Genomic DNA, 21,984 nt, shown 5'->3' with positions numbered 1-21,984 from the left:
CAGAAGGCCTATAGTTCCACCGAAAACAACAAGCCGTTTGCCAATTACCCAAAGACCGACACGTAGACGACCAGTAGCCACAACAAGAGGGACGATTCCCAGCATCAGAACCACAAGATCTCCAACAATACGCACAACGCGGACGTTTCTGATTTGGTCGCGAATACCCACAAGACTATTGCCGACGCGACCGAATGTGCGACCTACAATAGGTCCCACATTGTGGACCAGATCACCGATCCGCCTGTAGATTCCATCGGTCCGTCCAACGATTCCTAGAGTGTTTCCATCCCTGCAAACAGATTCCACTGGGCGGACTAGATCAGACCCCTGAAGTCCACAACAAGGCGTCTAGAATTTCTATTTTTTAACCGACAGTTCCGCCTTCAAGGGGATCTTCAACAAGGCCTACCACACGCTCACCTCTTCCAGGAACAATGCGAACCTCAAGGACTCTCGTATTTCTCTTTCCTGAACGAACACCAAACACAAGCAATGCCCCAAGACCTGTCACGCACCGTCCAACAGATGGCACCTCAAAAGGAAAAGCCAAAGAAATGCAGTTGATCCTGTTCTGATTCGACAAAAAGAGATACGCATAGAACTATGCATTCTACACTTTAAGAGTGTTTTTAAACATATGATCTGTATTTACTGGGCCATCATTTTTATCAACTTTTCAGCTCAGACACATGACCTTAAGTTAGTTTTAGTTTATTTTTATTTACTGCGAAATTCGAATAAATTTCACAAGTTTGAGGTGAAAAGTAAGTTAAATTAGTTAAAGTTAATGTGAGACTTAATAGTGAGGATTCCTACCCATCAAAGTTCAATCTAAAGAACCAGAAATAAATTTGAGAAGTATGTAAACTACATATTTATTTGATTTAATAGTATTTCTATCTCTCCATTGCATTTACCGCATTTACGAGTATACCCAAAGTGCCAGCATACCTTTGTTAAAACAACTAAGTGGAAGGTGGAAAAAAAATAGTTGTGGCATTCCGGAAGCGCTTCAAGTTTGCCAAGCCAAGCTCATTCGTCTCTGCGATTTGTTGGCATTTCAACGGGGGCTGACGTGCTGGCTCGGTGGGTTGGCCTCGTTGTGGGTGTGGAATGCGGTGGGGGTTGCTTACGGGTTGGGGGCGTGGTGCATTGCCTGCTCATGCAATGATAAATGAAGTTTTAGTGGCTTTTGACCCATTTAATAAATTGTTAAAGTTGAAAAATGTGCAAGAATATTGCAAAGTTGCTCGCTCCCTTCCCTATTCTTTCTCTTGCTCAGCTCACCCCACACCACCCCATTTTTTATTTTATTTTTTTTTTGTATTTAGTTCCTTTTGTATTTATTTTGTTGCTGCTGCTGTTGCATTCTGAATTAGGGTTAATTTAAAAGTTACCAGTGCCACACGGACTGACCCATGGCATCGTTTCAAGTAGTGTTTCTGCAGTTGGGGGCAGCATGGCAGGCTGCCCGGTTGCAAGTTGCAGGTTGCAAAGTTTCTCGCACACTTTTCATGCCCCACTTCCGCAGAAGTTTGTTGAATTTTAAATAATTCTGTTAAATTGCATAACGTGTCCAGCAGACCTCTTTTACCCACTCTGGACTCAAACTTTAACTTGCGGGCTGCTTATTAAGTTAGTGGCGGCGACGACGACGACGACGGACGAGGACGACGAGGACGACGAGGAGTCTTCAGTTAACGTTATTATGTGCCATTAAAAAATTGTATATTATAACCATATTAAAATGAAACTCGACTCGAATTTCCCTGACAATAAATAAGAAGGATCCACAAGGAGGATGAGTGGTGTAGTGGTGGTGGTGGTCTGCCACTGTGAATCCTCTCTAGCCATAATAAGCAGCATAAAAAGGCTTGGCGAGGGTCTATTAGAGCTCCAGCTTAGCAGCTTGGGTACCCCACTCTATTTACAAAAAAGAGAAGCAAAAATATGCGATGCAATGGCAAGACATCCTCATGGAATCCAGTCCTTGGCCAGTTCTTGTCAAATGTATATAGTATATACATATACTTACATACACATATACATACGTATATATGTATGTATATCCAAAGCTAAATAAACAATTTTCTTTTATGCAAAAATAACAAGCGGCAACAATGCATTTTTGCATAAGAAAGCCGCAGCTGAAGTTGAAGTATGGCCCAGAGACAGTGGGTGGAGTGTTGTCCTGCCAAGGAAGCGCCACCAAACGAAGGAACAGAAGAAGCAGCAGAGGCCAATGCTATCTGATCCTTGTGTTGCACTGAACAATCGCTCTGCCTGGGTTGCCATTTGATTGGAGGATTACAAAATGAGGTAGTGTAAGGATTTTTTGGAACCTCATTTCCTTTGAACATGAATAATAAAAGGGATTCCTTTGGGACATGCCAGCATATGCACTGCCCCTTAATTCTGCACAGCTTTCATAATCCTAAGTGCTCTGATAAACCCCCTAACTCACCGACTAATGGTCCACAAGCAGATGGGAACTTTCTATGACCGGAGTTTCTATACCCACACACACACACACACCCACACACACCAGACGGGACCAAAAATCAATGAGAATCGAGAAAATTAAACAGTGAAAAGTCTGGCCATAACTACTTTCGGAAAGATGTACGCACAAAGGAGCAGCAAGAATATCGATGAAGAGTTCCATTTTGGCATTTTCCGATTTGAAATATGTCGGAATCATGCGAGCTTTGAATCTTCAATACCCAAGTGATATATCCCTCACGGAAGTGAGTCTCTCTCTTTGGAGTATTCAGTGGTCGGCTGAAGATGAGTTGAGTTTCCACTGTACTGTCATTTTACAGGACAAACGCAGTCCTCCACCCACACCCACATAAGCATCCACAGTTTATTTTGCAACATTTGCAAGTGAAGCCGCAAGGAAGATGCGGCAAGGGCATCGCTGTGCAAGGAAGGAGACGCAGACCAGGAGAAAAAGGCGAGAGAGCGAGAGGAAGAGAGAGCGAGAGAAAGAGAAGCAAGGAGCAGAAAGCAAAGTCGAAGACATTCAGCCGCAAAAAGTTGTCGCTAGATGCGGGTGCAACAGGAGAGAGAGAAAGTGTGAGAGAGAGGGGAGAGGGTGCGTATAAAGTGCTGAGCATTAATAAGACATTTGCTTGTGCAAGCAGCACCAACAAGACTGTCTTTAAATAACTCCAACACTCCAAAATTAGGGGCACTCCCTGAATGAGGGTTGGATTTTCATTTACGATAGATCAGAGCTAATTCTGCTTTAGTTGGGGCTTGGGTTAAGCTCCCGCTAGGCGACGAAAGGCATTCCAATGATCATATGCTACTAAGCATATGTACTAACATGTGGTACACACACACACACATGCATGTATATTCTAAAATTTTTAATTTTATTAATTATTTTTAAAGTTATTTTCTGTTGTGTGTGATTTCTGTTATTGTGTACACGCTCCTTTGCTGGTACTTGCATTCCCAAAAACCGAATTATTTTGCGGGACTACCGCTATTGCAATGTGCTTGGCAAACCTAAGAAGAACTGTGGAGGGGAGGGATTGTGCAATAATTTTCAAACTGCTTTGTTGCAACAAGCAAAATGTAATGCAAAATGCAAAGTCATCGCCCGCACGTTGTAGTCAAGTGCTTGTATGCCCCGTCCCCGTCCCCGTCCCCATCCCAACCACATCCCTTTCACACACTCACTCGCACGCTTTCTCTCTGTGTGCTCTCTTCTCCACCTACACCCACCATGCGTGCAGACAATGGTTGTGATTTTATTTTCTTGTTTTTTTTTTTTTTGTTCAACTCGTGTACATGCATTTATTTAAATTTCTTTGTACTCCTGTCCAAGGTGCATTTCACTTAAGGTGGAATTCCAGCGCTGAGAGAGGCATCGTTATTCTCTGCCTTACCTTGTATAAATGCATTTTACCCCTCCCGACCACCACCCCCCATCTGATCATTTTGCCAACGTATTCATTGTCTGTGAAATTGTTGTGTGTGCGTATGTGTGTGTATGTGTGTTTTTCCATGACGTTGCATAATGTCTTTCTTTGCTCTCTCTACTAGTGCCAACCCCCCCATTCGTTTTGCATCTCCTTACATATATGTACTATACACTATACCCTATGCCTTGCAATCCTCAATCCAAATAAAGAAAGCAGTTGGCGGTTTACCACATGTGACAGACAGCCTTTAAGTGGCCAGATTGTTCTGGATAAGTATATATATACTCGTACGTATGTACCTCCAATCCCGTATGGCAATAGATGTGCATATGTATGTACATACATATGTATGTATGTGTCTTGAGATTTATACAAATGTAAATGCGATTATAAATCGTCTTCCTGAATGGCTTGCATTCAATGCATTTACATATATTAATGGATTTTACAATTTATCGTAGGAGAAACAGCAACGAAGAGCTCCCTGGATCGGGCAGAATCTCAAGGGGATAATGGGTAGAGCTTTAATATCATTTGAGGCTATCCCTTTAAGTTGCAGAAGCCAATAATTCTGACAGCATCAACCACTGGCACAGTTTCCGGTTGCCATTCGTTCAACTCTTTTCCTCCTTTTCCCAATTTTCAATCTCACCGTCAGGATCGGTCCATGTGTCGCCGGTCCATGTGACGTCAGGCGCCATCTTCAACAAATTGTAGAAAAGTAAAGCAAAAAACCAACTACAGATTTAAGTGTCATTCAGTGTCATACCTTTCCCCCAATATCTATCACTCTGCTCGACACAAAACAAGTCTTCTATTCATACTCATTCACGTGTGTTTCCAACATTGGTATATTCACACAACCCACAAAATAAGGATCCGCGCTTTGAGAGAAGATTCGAAACTGCGAATCTATTGTTACAGGATGACACCGGCGGTACATCGGCGAATGAGGCGTCATGGTCCGGTGTACGTTCTCGTTCTGGCATCAGTGATGATGCTTGTCCTGGCTCAGGTGCCCATTGAAAATGAAGAGTACGATGAACGAGGTCCAAGGGCAGCAACAACAGAGTCGGCGGCGGATAATGACACAGGAACTCCATCCTGGTGGCGTGCGGGTTACGAGGGTGACGGCACGACGCACGAACAGGTTGGACAGCTGCACTGGCCTCCTGTCATGTACACAAGGTACGAGGGGCGTCCCAACTACTCCCGGGATCTTACCTCACCAACCAAATCCGTAAATTTCATTTACAACTTTACGCATAATCTCTTCGAGCTGGTGTTCACCGACGACCCCGCGCTGCCACAGAGTGAGTATCAAACCGCGGGCTGGTTTCATTCCACCGATGTTTCCATTGCTGTGCTCATTTGCTACAGAATACATTATGGCGCCCCAAGGTGGAGCGCAACGACTGGTCTGATCTATTGGCTCGCTACTGGCTGCTGCTTTTCTTCGTGATATTCCTCGTAGCCGGCATCATTCTCATTCCGTGTATTGGGTAAGTGAGGAATGTTCAGCAACGCCCCGTAGGAGTATCCAACATTTTCTGTCTCTTCCCTGCCTTTTCCTACAGTGTATGCTATTGCTGTCTCTGCTGCTGTCGCCGTTGCAAGCAGGGATGTCCGACGTGCACTAGCGCAGTGGACTTCCGGAGGCGCATGTGTTGCGGCACGTGCCTAGCGATCCTCGTCGTTGGCCTATGGTAAGTTTTGCCCTGGGTCTGCATCTGCACCTGGCTCTGTGTGTAATGGCCCTAATGGTGTGTTCGGGATGTTCGCAGCTTTGGTGTCTATATTGCCTTTGTGTCGAACAAGTTTTTGGATCGGGGATTCGATGATACTACAATGACAATGCGGCGCGGTAGCGAGGACACTTGCGTCTTTTTGAAGGATGTGGCTGATCACATTACGCATATTTATGTGAAAAACTTTATGGAACTGGAGACGCACGTGATCGATGTATTGGAAAGTAAGTTTTTTACAAATTTCGTTCACCCCTTCCCACCCATCGACACATTCTATCCGTAGATGCGGATAAGCACATCTTTCTGGACCTCGCGGACACATCCGAAAGCAATGCGCTGGTTGAATTGGAGCGCATTTTGGACAACATTCCAGAAGCCCTAATCATCATGCGTGAGGTGGATAAGCTGGAGAAGGAACTTCGCTTCTGTGGTTCCCAGTATCGAGAAAGTAATTATAGAAATACGAGTCATACTCGTACATAACGTTCTATTGTGTCTCATTGTGAATTTATACTCGTACTTTCGGGTCGTCAGGTCTTCGAGGAATGAAGCGAGACATCGAATATGTAGCCGCCGTTTTATGTACAAGAAGAGATATGTTTCTTTTCCATCGTACCAGCAATGTTGCGCTTTTGGGTCTTAGGCGCTGTCTGTACTATGATCAGGTATTTAAATTTTAAAATGTTAACTTTACTAGCTAACTAACTACCTACACTGCCTGGAGCTTCCCAATACTACACTTTATGTGGAGGCAATGGAAAAGATTATTAAGGAGAAGTATTTTGAGATACCAAAGAGGGGCATTGCTCGCCTCAAATTAGTAAGTGACAAAATCCGTAAGCAGATGGAACTGATCATTCCGCCATTTATGCGAGATATTGGCAAGGGGCGGGGTCTCGTTTTTAAATATGCCTCAACAATACGCAACTTAATTGAAGCAGTGATCAGTGATATTCATCTCAATACGATGCGCACGACCAAGACATACGACGATGTCTACGAAAAGTTTGGACAAGATCGCGATGATATTTATGAATTTACATGCGTCTTAATCTTCATAGTAAGTAAAGATTTTCTTCGCTTCGCTTAACTATTCTTTTCTTGGCTTTATCTGTCGCCTACACCTCGTAGCTAATCATAGTCCTGATCTCGGCACTCTTATGCGGCTGCATCGGTCCAAGTCGGACGACAGCCGGTGCCTTTGGGTTTTGCAGCAAGGGTACGGGCGCCTCCTGTCTGCTCATGTAAGTTTCAGTTTCAGCATAAGAACACATATGTACATCGATTTTATTTGACACTGTTTTAGGGCCATGATTATTATATTTTGTATATATTCGTGGGTCACACTAATTGGATTATTCTACTTTCTGATCGGTCTGGTGACCTATGAGGGTGCCTGCTCCCCGTCCAGCGAAGGCGACAAGAATACACTCTTTCGGAATCTGGACGCTTTGATCGATCTGAGTACATTCTCGACGCTCGCCGATGATGTTGTTGTGCCACCCATGCGTATGTCGAGCGCCATCAAGCACTGTCAGGCAAATGAGTCCATCTTTCATCTGCTGCGTGTGAATAATCTTTTCGATGTCGACGACTTAACACGCCTGCAGATGTCACTCGATGACGCCAAAGACACGAAACCGTTTACAGAGGATCTGTCGCAGCTCTACCTCTTGACTGACGAAGAAAAAACGCGGCTTCGCGAACTGCGCGACGGCAATCTCTCGTCCTACCACTCCAGCTTATACATGGCACATTTGTGCAACCGTTTGACGTGGCATGGCGTGTTGCCCAATATCACGGAGCCGTTGCGAAAGATGGCCGAAGAAGTGCTTGATAGTAAATTAAATTATTTTACGTATCATGGCAATTCACCGCCCTACTATTACGGATGGAAAACGTACCATTACTACTACTGGAATGCCCACGTGGCATTGCATAATGCCCGCATCGATGGCGAGACCTTCGCTCGCGCCTTCAGCAACAAACATGTGGCGCTTGTGAATAAGATGAAGCGCATCATTCCGAATGTCGATCAACTTATTTTGTACGAAAACTTAGATTTCGGCGATTCGATTGATACACTGATCGATGCGATACTGAGGTCCGAGAAGTTTATCCAAGAACGAGGCAGGGATTATATTAACAATCTAGCCCAGAATCTTACCGACGCCATCAACGGCCAGCTTCGCGAATATATCGATATGCTAATTTATGAATCCAACACGCATGTCGGCCATTGCCAGCCACTCGCCTACATTTACTATCGGGGCGTTAGTTTCATTTGCGAGCGCCTAGTGAATCCCCTCGTAAGTACAAGTCGCCCCTCAAGTCCACAAGTAATCGTATCGTACTGATCCTCTATCTCATCTTTACAGAATAGTGCCTGGGTGGGCATGCTACTGTGCTCCTTGCTCTTTCTGCCGACACTCTTCATATGCCATCGTCTGATGTGCTTGTACATGAAAATATATGCAACGGCCTCTGTTGAAGATGGTGGCCACAAATGTCCCAACTGTGCGACGGTACAACGTGCGTATACCCCACGGCCGCCCGGTACTGATTTCCCCGTGGGATTTCCACACCCCCCACGACATTTGGAGCGACAGCAGGCAGCACTGGCGGAGCTGGAGGTTGAGAAGAGTAAGCGAAAGAGCGAGTAGCCCAGACCAGTGTCATCTTTTATCCCATGCTCGTTGAATTCTAGAGGATTCTTGTGGAAAGTTCTGATCCAATGTGTTAAGGTTCTCAAATATACAAAATTTACACAAATCAATAAATCTCTTTGGTTCAATTATGTGATTTCAGATGAGTTTCCATCTACACCTTCTCGATGCCGTAAGTCCACGGATGGAACATATTTTTCATGGACTCGCCGAGGACAAATGCAAATACCGTTTGCGCAGGATTCATTCTATAGGTATTCAGGCCTAGGCGGAATGTGTGATGAATGATCAATTTCAACGAAATCTTAAGCGTTTAAGCAAAAATTCGAATAGCCCGCTAATTAGTTGGAAACGGAATGCAAGGAGTCAGCAGGTGGGGATTACTCTGTTTCTGCCGCTCGTGGCACTTGGCATTTGCCACTTGTCACTTGCCGAACCGGTCCGCGCCAAAACCTTGGTCCAGTTTTTGGTTTCCCTCCTCTGCGGCATCCGTTTTCGTTTTGTTTCTGGTATGGTATGGAACAGCTCTTTGCCCACCTGGCCAAAATTTTGTCGAAACTTTTATAATTATGTTCGAGCTATGGAAAAAGTTTCAGCCACGTTTCGGACTCAGTATCCGGCACAGACTAGGACTTCGACTTCCACTTCAACTTCGACTCCGTCTTGGAGTCAATGTCTCATTTCTTTGGCAAGCTTGGGTCGCAGTGAAAGTTGAGTTTCCTTCTTCCGCTTTTAACGGTTTACCGAGTGTTTCAAAAGTATTTTTGTTGCTTTGCTTTTCAAGTGCTTTTCGTGGGCGTGGCAACAAGTTAATTATGAGCCTCTTTGACGCTCTTTGACTGAGCCTCTGTATGTGTGTGTGCTCCCCAACACTTCCGGTTTATGTGACAGCTATTTCTGTGTTTCAGAGAAAAAAGGAAATTTAAAATGTCGCCCAGCTAAAATGACGCCTACGACTTGTTAATTAAATGTTGTCCAACGCTAACACCAAACAAAAAACGGGAGGGAACGTTGTGAATCAATGCGGTGGCCGCGACTCTAATTTTATACCCGTACTCAGTGAGCTTATGATTTTTATCAAATACTGAATTTTCTCATATCGTCAATTTTTGAAATACACTGTTACAAGTGTGATATCACATAAGTCTGGAAACAAAATTTGGTTCCTCAAGCTCTTATAGTCTCTGAGAACTAGGCGCTCATCAAGATGGACAGACGGACAGAAAGACAGACAGACATAGACTCGGCTGTTAATGCTGATTAGGAATATATATACTTTATTGGGTCGGAAACGCTTCCATCTGGGTGTAACTCAAGAATTGATTACACGAATGAAACGTTGCAAAGTTCCGAATTTGTAAACCAATTTTTCTTGACCTTTGTGTCGGATATACTTTGAATACAGGGTATTCATACGTACGATAACAATACCATAGAGTGGCACAGAACCTTCAGTTCTTAAATCAATTTAAATTCGACAATTAAATGCGATTGCCGCCTTCGATTATTTTTCCAGCTTTTGCCTGTTGCCAGGGACCTTATTCAGGGCCATACTGAATCTTTATTCGCTCCTGAATGAACTCTACTTTTAATATGATCGGCGGCAGTGGTAGTAACCTTTGACTAGACTGATCTAGTAAGTACTCCAAAAGCTTTTCTGCTAAAGCCTAACCTTTGAGAAATCTGCGAATATATTAAGTTTATCCAAAATATCTCTGTGAGGCTTGTTGTCTTTCAGACACTGGAGAGCTAACGACCTCTTCGATTTTGTCGTCTGCTGGTACTATTTGATCTTTCATAAGTGATTCAACATTAAGCTACTCTTTCGTTCTTAGGTAAGACAAATTGATTTCATCGACTGTAAGTTATTTTTCATAGTTTCTTTGATAAGCATTCTTTTCAAAGCAAACTCACTCATCTCATCTCTTAACTGATCACCGTTTGAACTGCATGTAATGTCCAATCATTTCGTTCCCCATAACAGCAGCGTACTCCAAATCATTTTGCTTAACTTCATGAAAAATGGAAGTAAAATCCATTCCATCCGCTACAAATTCCACATCAAAGCTTCCTTGGCTGTTTTACTTCGGATCTAAGCTTAAAACCGTAAAAAATCTGAAAGATATCATCCCTCATCAAGCACAAATCTCATCCAGAGTCAATTATGGTGATAAACGACACAAATACGGCTACTAATTTCATGTAAATTAATCTGCTTTAATTTTCAGCCTCTTTCTTAACGAAATGAATTGTATTCTTCTGATTTCAACTCTTTGAAATGTGAAGAAGAAGGGTTGCAGTCATAGTAGCAAAACATCTCTCCTTTGCAATAGATTACCTTATGGCCTTCCATGTTGCACTTAAAGCCCTTTATCTGTCCTTCTGGACTGTGTTTACTTGATTTATCTACTTCTTCCTCGCTATAGCCTTATTTACTACTTCCCTTACCTTTTATTTTCCCATGAGTAGAGTTTTCATCTTTCAGCTCCTTGATTGTTTTCGCACGATACATCCACGTCTTATATACCTTGCCATCTGATATACCTTCGATAAAATATTCCACAATACACTCTTCGCCAAGTTGGACTGGCGTTAAAATTAGCGCTTGCACTGTCCTCACCAGCCATACTCGCAACATCGTTATCCACGCCCTCACCCACATTCAAGCCATAATTATTGAGGGGTCGATCCTGCAAAACACTCTTTCTCCCAGACGCCTCCTCTTCAAAATAGGAATCTTCAGTTCTTAAAAGGCTCTGGCCTCCGTTGTAATGCTTTAAAACCGTTTAAAAAAATGTTTTGAAATGCAATCTTAAAAATACTTGTGCACCCTAATTACAATTTTCGGTTTGGAGTTGTAGTTGAGTCCACACTTTGGACTAACAAATTGTTTTTAAATTTCAAATATATTACATATTTATTTAATTAACGTTCAAATATTTGAAAAATCCGTTAAATCAAAAAGCTTTGATACCACTGTTGCTCACCCAAACCAGTTTTCTTCGTCACCGTTGTCGCAAGCTGGCGTCCCTGTGCTGTTCTACTTTCTACATGATTGTAAATTAAACCGCTCTCGTCACACAATTGCTTGCGTGTCTGGTGTCTTCGTTGTGTCGATAATTCTCTTCCATTTTTTGCACGGCCAATTCGCTTGCAAACTTTTTGACACAGACTCACACCGGAATTGGCGTTTTTGTGTGGTGTTTTTCCTCTCTGTTCTTCGTTTTTATACCCGTACTCAAAAAAGAGTTAAGGGGTATATTAGATTTGTGGTAAAAGTGGATGTGTGTAACGCAGAGAAGGAAACGTTTCCGACCCCATAAAGTATATATATTCTTGATCAGCATCAATAGCCGAGTCGATATAGCCATGTCTGTCTGTCCGTCTGTCTGTCTGTCCGTCTGTCTGTCTGTCTGTCCGTCTTGTTGAGCGCCTAGATCTCAGAGGCTATAAGAGCTAGGGCAACGAAATTTGGTTTCCAGACTCATGTGATATCACACTGCTACGAGTGTATTTCGAAATTTCGCCCCGCCCCCTTCCGCACACACAAAGAACGAAAATCTGTGGCAGGCACATTTTTAAAGATACGATAAAACTAAAAACGCATTATCGTAGAGAATGCCCATATCTACCAGACTGCCGAATCTGAATCAGATCGGATCATAATTATAGCCAAAATGAAGAAATTAATTTTCAGTCGCTTCCCCTGCCCCCTCCTGACAACGACCTTCCAACTCATTTTCCTTCTCGCTCGCACACTCTGCCGCGTTCAGTGCGCGAGCAACCCCTAGCGGAGGAGATGTAGAATCTAAATGGTACATGTATAATCTACATGTTAGATGTAGAATATACATAATATATGTAGATGTAGATAACAGATGTAGCAAAAAAATGTAAAATGTAAATTTTTTTTTTGTTAATTCTTAAATTCTAAAAAATCATAAGCTCAAAAAGTATATACTGACTGAGTACGGGTATAAGTAGAGTCGCGTCCCCAGAAGCGACTCGCACGTTCCTTCTCGTTTCTTCTATTGCAGATGTTCGAGGGAAATGTTTTGGCATTGTTTTTAGCACTCGTCAATGTTTTAGCTCCGTGGTTTTTTACTGGTCCATAAAACTTAGCATTTCTTCGAATTTTCTGCCCGACCGTCAATCTTTTCGATGTGTTAACGCACAACTACGAACTACAAATTATGTGTTTTTATTTAGGGTTATGTCCCAAGTTTGATTACATCTATAGGTTACATAGTATTTTGGAATAAGATACGGTTCGCATTAAATGGCTCTAACACAATGATCTGTGCTTTCAACATCGTGGCAAAACGTGGGAGAGAGAGTGTTATCGAGAATGCAGCTCTGAGGCTTTGGCCACTAAGCAAACAACACATAGAGGCGTCAAATCGACTAAAAACTGCCTGCATAAAATTTTTGGACGATTGGCTCCCAAGCCTTCGGGTCGGGAGCCGATAGCTTCGGCAGGCCACTCGGCTCTCTCCGGCTTGAGCCGAGAGAGAGCGCCTTTGCAGCTGTGTCGAATATAAACCGTGTGCGTGTGTAACTCTATGCCTGTATTTGTGTCCTCTGACTCTGACGCCTAGCAACGAAAATCTTTTTTGTCATTGCGAGTTGGATTGCGTTGCTGTTAGTCGATTTCGAACAGCCTATTTCGATATTGCGATTTAATAATATCATCATTTACATACATATTTATATTGTTCTTATTATTATTACTATACTATTTTTGATTACTATATTATACAATACAAATAAATAACCTATTTACTATTTTATTATAACATACATATATCTTATTCATACTTTATATTCTTCTTTTTATTATTATTCTTAATATATTATATTATGGAATTACCAACTAAGGACCATAGACAAGCTGGCTCCAGGTGCGTTATAGAATCGTGCTTGCAAGGGTACAGGAATGGCGCCGAGCATTTTTCTATACGCCTTTTCAAATTTCCCAAAAACGAAAATGTTCGTCGTCTGTGGGTTGCAAATTGTAATCTAGGTCCGGATGTAAATTTAAATAAAGCGCATATATGCAATCAACATTTTGAAAAAAAGTATTTTGGCAATAAAAAATTAAAATCAGGTGCTGTACCAACTCTGAGATTGTTTCAGGCACCGAATTTCAATAACAACCTTCCCCAAGCTACCGAAAACAATGTGTTTAGATTTGCGGACAATAGCGACGAAATCGGATCATATTCTGATTTTAAAAAAGAAACTTTTATAGTAAAAAACGAGAAGGAACGTGCGAGTCGCTTCTGGGGACGCGACTCTACTTATACCCGTACTCAGTCAGTATATACATTTTTGATCTTCTGATTTTATAGAATTTTAGAAAAAAAAAAATTTTACATTTTACATTTTTTTGCTACATCTGATATCTACATCTACAATGTATATTCTACATCTAACATGTAGATTGTACAATGTACATGTTCCATTTAGATTCTACATCTCCTCCGCTAGGGGTTGCTCGCGCACTGAACGCGGCAGAGTGTGCGAGCGAGAAGGAAAATGAGTTGCGTTGTCGTTGTCAGGAGGGGGCAGGGGAAGCAACTGAAAATTAATTTCTTCATTCTGGCTATAATTATTATCCGATCTGATTTAGATTCGGCAATCTGGTAGATATGGGCATTCTCTACGATATTGCGTTTTTAGTTTTATCGTATCTTTAAAAATGTGCCTGCCACAGATTTTCGTCCTTTGTGAGGGCGGAAGGGGGCGGGGCGAAATTTTGAAATACACTTGTAGCAGTGTGATATCACATGAGTGTGGAAACCAAATTTGGTTGCCCTAGCTCTTATAGTCTCTGAGATCTAGGCGCTCAACAAGACGGACAGACAGACAGACGGACAGACAGACATGGCTCTATCGACTCGGCTATTGATGCTGATCAAGAATATATATACTTTATGGGGTCGGAAACGTTTCCTTCTCTGCGTTACACACATCCACTTTTACCACAAATCTAATATACCCCTTAACTCTTTTTTGAGTACGGGTATAAAAACCCCGAATAAACTCTATTCTGCCTAACAATCGTTTTTTTCCGTTAATTTTTGTTTACCCTACTGCCTCTCGCTAACCGTTCTCTACATTCCCCTTAACTTACGCCAATAAGTGCGAAGCCAAAATAACGGTGCTCGCTAGACACCGGTAATCGAGGAAAATAGAGCAAATAGACGTCAAAAGAGTGAAGAAAGTGTGGAGACTAAATAGTCAAGAGATGAAGCATAAAATTGCACTAGCCTACTAACCTAAAAGTTTTTTTAATATTTTATGGGCTTCCCAGTCTTCTGTTTGTGACAAATTCTCTATAGAGAGAATGAAAAAGAAGAAGAGGGAGCATAACATCTTTGCCTCCGGCACCCATACATCCACGCCATTTTAATTAGAGGGAATCTAAATTTAAATGCATGCATATGATTTTTGTGAATTTATCTCATTTCTTACGGATATAAATTATTGTTGGCCTATGCAGTTTTCCTGTTTACATTTTTCCCGTCTTATTAGGTGCTGTGCTTTCCGTCTTGTTATTAATGGCTTAGTTATTGGACACGCGTTAGAATTTTAAAGTAATAATAGAGTAGGCCTTAGCTTTGGATACAAAAAATAGAAAGAACTCCACACTCGAGCCGACGAGCCAGCAGCCGGAAAAACAATTAGCGTGCCGTCCCCCGTCTGACCACGTCTTGAATCGAGCTAACTATCAAACCGACTCGCCGTGCTCTCTTCATCAACCTAACTCAAACCTTTCGCTATCCCTTCGACTCTGTATATACTGTCTACAACAATAAACCATATTTAATCTGAGCAACCATCGTCTCGTTAATAAACATATAGCAATACAACGCTACTGAAAAAGCAAAGTAGCTTGACAAATGCAGTTGGCGGTTTCTCACATGTGACAGACAGCATTTAAGTGGCCAGATTGTTCTGCAAGTAGATATATACTTGTATGTACCGCCAATTCCGTATGGCAATAGATGTCTTGAGATTTACACAAATGTAAATGCTATTATAAATCGTCTTCTCGAATGATGCCAAGCAGCATCCTTTATTCCTGGCTTGCATTCAATGCATTTATTGTAGCGCTTGTAGTAGGAAATATAGGTTGGTTGTGGTGGCGCCACTAGTGCTCAAGTGGGTTAGCGAATGGAAGGTCAAGCCGGAAAATAAATGCGCTAAAGGTTCAAATGTCAAACTCTCTCTTATGCCGTGGACCTGTTAGAGGACTTGCCGCCAGAACGCTAGCGTCCATATCGACAATTCCCTCTATAAATTCGATCAAGCCGGTTGTGTAGTGGCCGCAATAAGTGCGATAATTTGCTTCTCGGGTCTGGTTGTTCAGTTTTTCGATTTTTTATTGCGATTGTGCCGAGTTGGAAGAGGGTAAGGGCTGTGTTGCCCACCAGAAAACCCAGATAGCGGTGAGTCCGTTTGGGGTAAGTGAGAAAACAGGGGAAAGCAATGGTGAGAAAAAAATCAAGAAATCTTTGTTTCATGTTCCATTTAGATTCTACATCCCCTCCGCTAGGGGTTGCTCGCGCACTGAACGCGGCAGAGTGTGCGAGCGAGAAGGAAAATGAGTTGCGTTGTCGTTGGCAGGAGGGCACAGGGGAAGCAACTGAAAATTAATTTCATCATTCTGGCTATAATTATGATCCGATCTGATTCAGATTCGGCAATCTGGTAGATATGGTCATTCTCTTTGATACTGCGTTTTATAGTATCTTTAAAATTGTGGCTGCCACAGATTTTCGTCCTTTGTGGGGGCGGAAGGGGGCGGGGCGAAATTTTGAAATACACTTGTACCAGTGTGATATCACATGAGTCTGGAAAGACGGACAGACAGACATGGCTATATCGACTCGGCTATTGATGCTGATCAAGAATATATATACTTTATGGGGTCGGAAACGTTTCCTTCTCTGTGTTACACACATCCACTTTTACAACAAATCTAATATACCCCTTAACTCTTTTTTGAGTACGGGTATAAATAGTTCAATAGTTGAGTTAAATTAGGGTTAGTGAGTTAGTTATGCGATTCCGTTAGTGCTGGCCCTCGTCTTCACCACCGATCCGTTCTAATATGTTTCCCGGCCCTGTACCTTGCAATTATTATTCAGTTCCGACTGAAAGCGGCAAAAAAAGCATAGGTCCGCGAATTGAGTCGAAGGCATAGCATTGATCGGCGCGAAGAGAAGGAACAGCAATAGAGACGGACGTTTCACTCGAAATTGAGTGCTTTTCCTTGTCTGCTTTGCGGGTTTTTTTTTGCTGGCAAGAGGAATAAGCTCAAGCGGAGCGCAAACTTTTTTTTATTGGTTTATTTGTTTATATTTAGTAATTTTCATTTTTATTTGCACTTTTACCTCAATTGTTTTATATACGTTTATTTATATTTACCTATATTTATTTATTTATTTATTTTCTAATATATCGTTGGGTTTTAGTTCGTAAATAAATGTTATAATGTGCTAATAGTAATTTGTATTTGACATCGGCTAATCCCATGCCCTAGAAGAGTTGCCCTAAGAAGGGGCCATTCGGAAGTGGGCCAGGGGGAAGAATGGCCAACGGTAAGGTGGGCATGTTACGCCTCATCAACACCTGAGGTCGTAGTAGGAGATCCAGCAGGTGCAGCGGAGTAGTTCCATTCCCTTTAGTGTGTTTGTTGGTCGGAAGTGAGTGGGATTCTCTATCCCGGTTTTCGCTTGTTCCTAGCACGCAACTTATTTAGAATATTATAGTGAAGAAAGGCCAATCATGGGAGGGGAGCAAGACCACCACCCCCCTAGCCGACGAGCCTGAGCCGGAATATACAGCGTGCACAGCGACAGAATAATGAGTTGGAATGCGATTCGTTACATTATATTCATGGATTTTACAATTTATCGTAGGAGAAACAGCAACGAAGAGCTCCCTGGATCGGGCCGAATCTTAAGTGGATAATGGGTTGAGCTTTAATATCATTTGAGGCTACCCCTTTAAGTTGCAGAAGCCAATAATTCTGACAGCATCAACCACTGGCACAGTTTCCGGTTGCCATTCGTTCAACTCTTTTCCTCCTTTTCCCAATTTTCAATCTCACCGTCAGGATCGGTCCATGTGTCGCCGGTCCATGTGACGTCAGGCGCCATCGTCAACAATTGTCATTATGGGCCTGTTTATTTTGACTTTGCCTATTTGGAAGCGCCCTGCACATCAGGGGCATCATAATCCAGCATAGTTCCTGTCGCTTCCAACAACCTTTCACCTTTGCTGTTGTTCTGCTCTGCCGGCTTAAGGGCAACTTAATAGTGTAGCAATGCATTATATTTGGATAAGGCGGATAAGGTGTGTCTCAGGCGCCATCGTCAACAAATTGTAGAAAAGTAAAGCAAAAAACCAACTACAGATTTAAGTGTCATTCAGTGTCATACCTTTCCCCCAATATCTATCACTCTGCTCGACACAAAACAAGTCTTCTATTCATACTCATTCACGTGTGTTTCCAACATTGGTATATTCACACAACCCACAAAATAAGGATCCGCGCTTTGAGAGAAGATTCGAAACTGCGAATCTATTGACACAGGATGACACCTGCGGTACATCGGCGAATGAGGCGTCATGGTCCGGTGTACGTTCTCGTTCTGGCATCAGTGATGATGCTTGTCCTGGCTCAGGTGCCCATTGAAAATGAAGAGTACGATGAACGAGGTCCAAGGGCAGCAACAACAGAGTCGGCGGCGGATAATGACACAGGAACTCCATCCTGGTGGCGTGCGGGTTACGAGGGTGACGGCACGACGCACGAACAGGTTGGACAGCTGCACTGGCCTCCTGTCATGTACACAAGGTACGAGGGGCGTCCCAACTACTCCCGGGATCTTACCTCACCAACCAAATCCGTGAATTTCATTTACAACTTTACGCATAATCTCTTCGAGCTGGTGTTCACCGACGACCCCGCGCTGCCACAGAGTGAGTATCAAACCGCGGGCTGGTTTCATTCCACCGATGTTTCCATTGCTGTGCTCATTTGCTACAGAATACATTATGGCGATGGGCAATGATGTGGTGGCTCTGGGCCCCAAGGTGGAGCGCAACGATTGGTCTGATCTATTGGCTCGCTACTGGCTGCTGCTTTTCTTCGTGATATTCCTCGTAGCCGGCATCATTCTCATTCCGTGTATTGGGTAAGTGAGGAATGTTCAGCAACGCCCCGTAGGAGTATCCAACATTTTCTGTCTCTTCCCTGCCTTTTCCTACAGTGTATGCTATTGCTGTCTCTGCTGCTGTCGCCGTTGCAAGCAGGGATGTCCGACGTGCACTAGCGCAGTGGACTTCCGGAGGCGCATGTGTTGCGGCACGTGCCTAGCGATCCTCGTCGTTGGCCTATGGTAAGTTTTGCCCTGGGTCTGCATCTGCACCTGGCTCTGTGTGTAATGGCCCTAATGGTGTGTTCGGGATGTTCGCAGCTTTGGTGTCTATATTGCCTTTGTGTCGAACAAGTTTTTGGATCGGGGATTCGATGATACTACAATGACAATGCGGCGCGGTAGCAAGGACACTTGCGTCTTTTTGAAGGATGTGGCTGATCACATTACGCATATTTATGTGAAAAACTTTATGGAACTGGAGACGCACGTGATCGATGTATTGGAAAGTAAGTTTTTTACAAATTTCGTTCACCCCTTCCCACCCATCGACACATTCTATCCGTAGATGCGGATAAGCACATCTTTCTGGACCTCGCGGACACATCCGATAGCAATGCGCTGGTTGAATTGGAGCGCATTTTGGACAACATTCCAGAAGCCCTAATCATCATGCGTGAGGTGGATAAGATGGAGAAGGAACTTCGCTTCTGTGGTTCCACGTATCGAGACTGTAATTATAGAAATACGAGTCATACTCGTACATAACGTTCTATTGTGTCTCATTGTGAATTTATACTCGTACTTTCGGGTCTTCAGGTCTTCGAGGAATGAAGCGAGACCTCGATTATGCAGCCTCCGTTTTATGTACAAGAAGAGATATGTTTCTTTTCCATCGTTATAAGGACATTGTAAATTTGGGTCATAGGCGCTGTCTGTACTATGATCAGGTATTTAAATTTTAAAATTTTAACTTTACTAGCTAACTAACTACCTACACTGCCTGGAGCTTCCCAATACTACACTTTATGTGGAGGCAATGGAAAAGATTATTAAGGAGAAGTATTTTGAGATACCAAAGAGGGGCATTGCTCGCCTCAAATTAGTAAGTGACAAAATCCGTAAGCAGATGGAACTGATCATTCCGCCATTTATGCGAGATATTGGCAAGGGGCGGGGTCTCGTTTTTAAATATGCCTCAACAATACGCAACTTAATTGAAGCAGTGATCAGTGATATTCATCTCAATACGATGCGCACGACCAAGACATACGACGATGTCTACGAAAAGTTTGGACAAGATCGCGATGATATTTATGAATTTACATGCGTCTTAATCTTCATAGTAAGTAAAGATTTTCTTCGCTTCGCTTAACTATTCTTTTCTTGGCTTTATCTGTCGCCTACACCTCGTAGCTAATCATAGTCCTGATCTCGGCACTCTTATGCGGCTGCATCGGTCCAAGTCGGACGACAGCCGGTGCCTTTGGGTTTTGCAGCAAGGGTACGGGCGCCTCCTGTCTGCTCATGTAAGTTTCAGTTTCAGCATAAGAACACATATGTACATCGATTTTATTTGACACTGTTTTAGGGCCATGATTATTATATTTTGTATATATTCGTGGGTCACACTAATTGGATTATTCTACTTTCTGATCGGTCTGGTGACCTATGAGGGTGCCTGCTCCCCGTCCAGCGAAGGCGACAAGAATACACTCTTTCGGAATCTGGACGCTTTGATCGATCTGAGTACATTATCGACGCTCGCCGATGATGCTTTTGTGCCACCCATGCGTATGTCGAGCGCCATCAAGCACTGTCAGGCAAATGAGTCCATCTTTCATCTGCTGCGTGTGAATAATCTTTTCGATGTCGACGAGTTAACAGGCCTGCAGATATCACTCGATGACGCCAAAGACACGAAACAGTTTACAGAGGATCTGTCGCAGATCTACCTCTTGACTGACGAAGAAAAAACGCTGCTTCGCGAACTGCGCGACGGCAATCTCTCGACCTACCACTCCGCCCATTACTTGTCACATTTGTGCAAACATTTTATGTACTTCCACATTGTGCCCTATATGACGCAGCCGTTGCGAAAGATGGCCGAAGAAGTGCTTGATAGTAAATTAAATTATTGGACGTATCATGGCGGTGCACCGCCCGACTATTACTCATGGAGCACGTACCATTACTACTACTGGAATGCCCACGTGGCATTGCATAATGCCCGCATCGATGGCGAGACCTTCTATCACACCTTCGAATCCAGATGTGGGGTGCTTGTGACTAAGATCAAAAACATGGTTCCGAAGGTCGATAAACTTATTTTGTACGAAAACTTAGAATTCGGCGATTCGATTGATACACTGCTCAGTGCGATACTGAGGGCCCAGAAATTTATCCAAGAACGAGGCAGGGATTATATTAACAATCTAGCCCAGAATCTTACCGACGCCATCAACGGCCAGCTTCGCGAATATATCGATATGCTAATTTATGAATCCAACACGCATGTCGGCCATTGCCAGCCACTCGCCTACATTTACTATCGGGGCGTTAGTTTCATTTGCGAGCGCCTAGTGAATCCCCTCGTAAGTACAAGTCGCCCCTCAAGTCCACAAGTAATCGTATCGTACTGATCCTCTATCTCATCTTTACAGAATAGTGCCTGGGTGGGCATGCTACTGTGCTCCTTGCTCTTTCTGCCGATACTCTTCATATGCCATCGTCTGATGTGCTTGTACCTGAAAATATATCCAACGGCTTCTGTTGAGGATGGTGGCCACAAATGTCCCAACTGTGCGACGGTACAACGTGCGTATACCCCACGGCCGCCCGGTACTGATTTCCCCGTGGGATTTCCACACCCCCCACGACATTTGGAGCGACAGCAGGCAGCACTGGCGGAGCTGCAGATTGAGAAGAGTAAGCGGAAAAGAGAGTAGCCCAACCAAGTGTCATCATTCATCCAATGCTCGTTGAATTCTAGAGGATTCTTGCGGAAAATCCTGATCCAGTTTGTTGAGCTTCTTGTTAGGAATACCAGTATCATGGTAATAATAAAACGGTTTCAGATATACTTTTTAATCACTTCTTATTCTTCATTTTATGTATTTGTATTTATTATATAAGGTTCAACTATGAGCATTTAAACTAACAAATTATAACGTAATATGAATATCATATTCATATGATAATATGAATATTATCCTGACCCAATATGACTAATTTATTGGCTAAATAGCCGCTAAGGTCCATCTCACAGAAGGTTGTGGTCAGGAAATAGCCTATAGCCTATTAGGTTAAGATTAATTAATTTAAGTTATTTGTTAACAAAGATTTTACCTTAATAGAACTAGTGTCGAAGGAAAACAGATGGAAGAAGGTATCGGAGTTTCGGCAAAGGCTACGGAAAGATTCATGGTCAGAGTAATTAGAAAGACAGAGTTGAAGATGA

At 43.0% G+C, this 21,984-nt stretch overlaps 2 protein-coding genes across 2 annotated transcripts; both read left to right on the top strand.

Moving 5' to 3' along the window:
* The first annotated feature begins 4,863 nt into the window (after positions 1-4,863).
* Positions 4,864-8,457, top strand: LOC111076337 (prominin-like protein). Its single transcript, XM_022370084.2, has 11 exons — positions 4,864-5,126; positions 5,218-5,251; positions 5,319-5,440; positions 5,516-5,644; positions 5,723-5,910; positions 5,970-6,134; positions 6,221-6,351; positions 6,411-6,746; positions 6,818-6,930; positions 6,993-7,995; positions 8,065-8,457. Exons 1-11 carry the CDS (start codon positions 4,864-4,866, stop codon positions 8,347-8,349), a joined length of 2,769 nt encoding a protein of 922 aa, XP_022225776.2. The 3' UTR covers positions 8,350-8,457.
* A 9,340-nt stretch (positions 8,458-17,797) lies between these two features.
* On the top strand, positions 17,798-21,590 carry LOC111076342 (prominin-like protein). Its single transcript, XM_022370090.2, has 10 exons — positions 17,798-18,348; positions 18,416-18,563; positions 18,639-18,767; positions 18,846-19,033; positions 19,093-19,257; positions 19,344-19,474; positions 19,534-19,869; positions 19,941-20,053; positions 20,116-21,118; positions 21,188-21,590. The coding sequence occupies exons 1-10, from the start codon at positions 17,961-17,963 to the stop codon at positions 21,470-21,472; spliced, it is 2,886 nt and encodes a 961-aa protein (XP_022225782.2). The 5' UTR covers positions 17,798-17,960; the 3' UTR covers positions 21,473-21,590.
* Positions 21,591-21,984: the final 394 nt, after the last annotated feature.

The sequence above is a fragment of the Drosophila obscura genome, unplaced genomic scaffold (assembly GCF_018151105.1).
Source record: "Drosophila obscura isolate BZ-5 IFL unplaced genomic scaffold, ASM1815110v1 contig_25, whole genome shotgun sequence".
NCBI classification, from domain to species: Eukaryota; Metazoa; Arthropoda; class Insecta; order Diptera; family Drosophilidae; genus Drosophila; species Drosophila obscura.
This window is presented reverse-complemented; position numbering and strand designations above follow the sequence as displayed.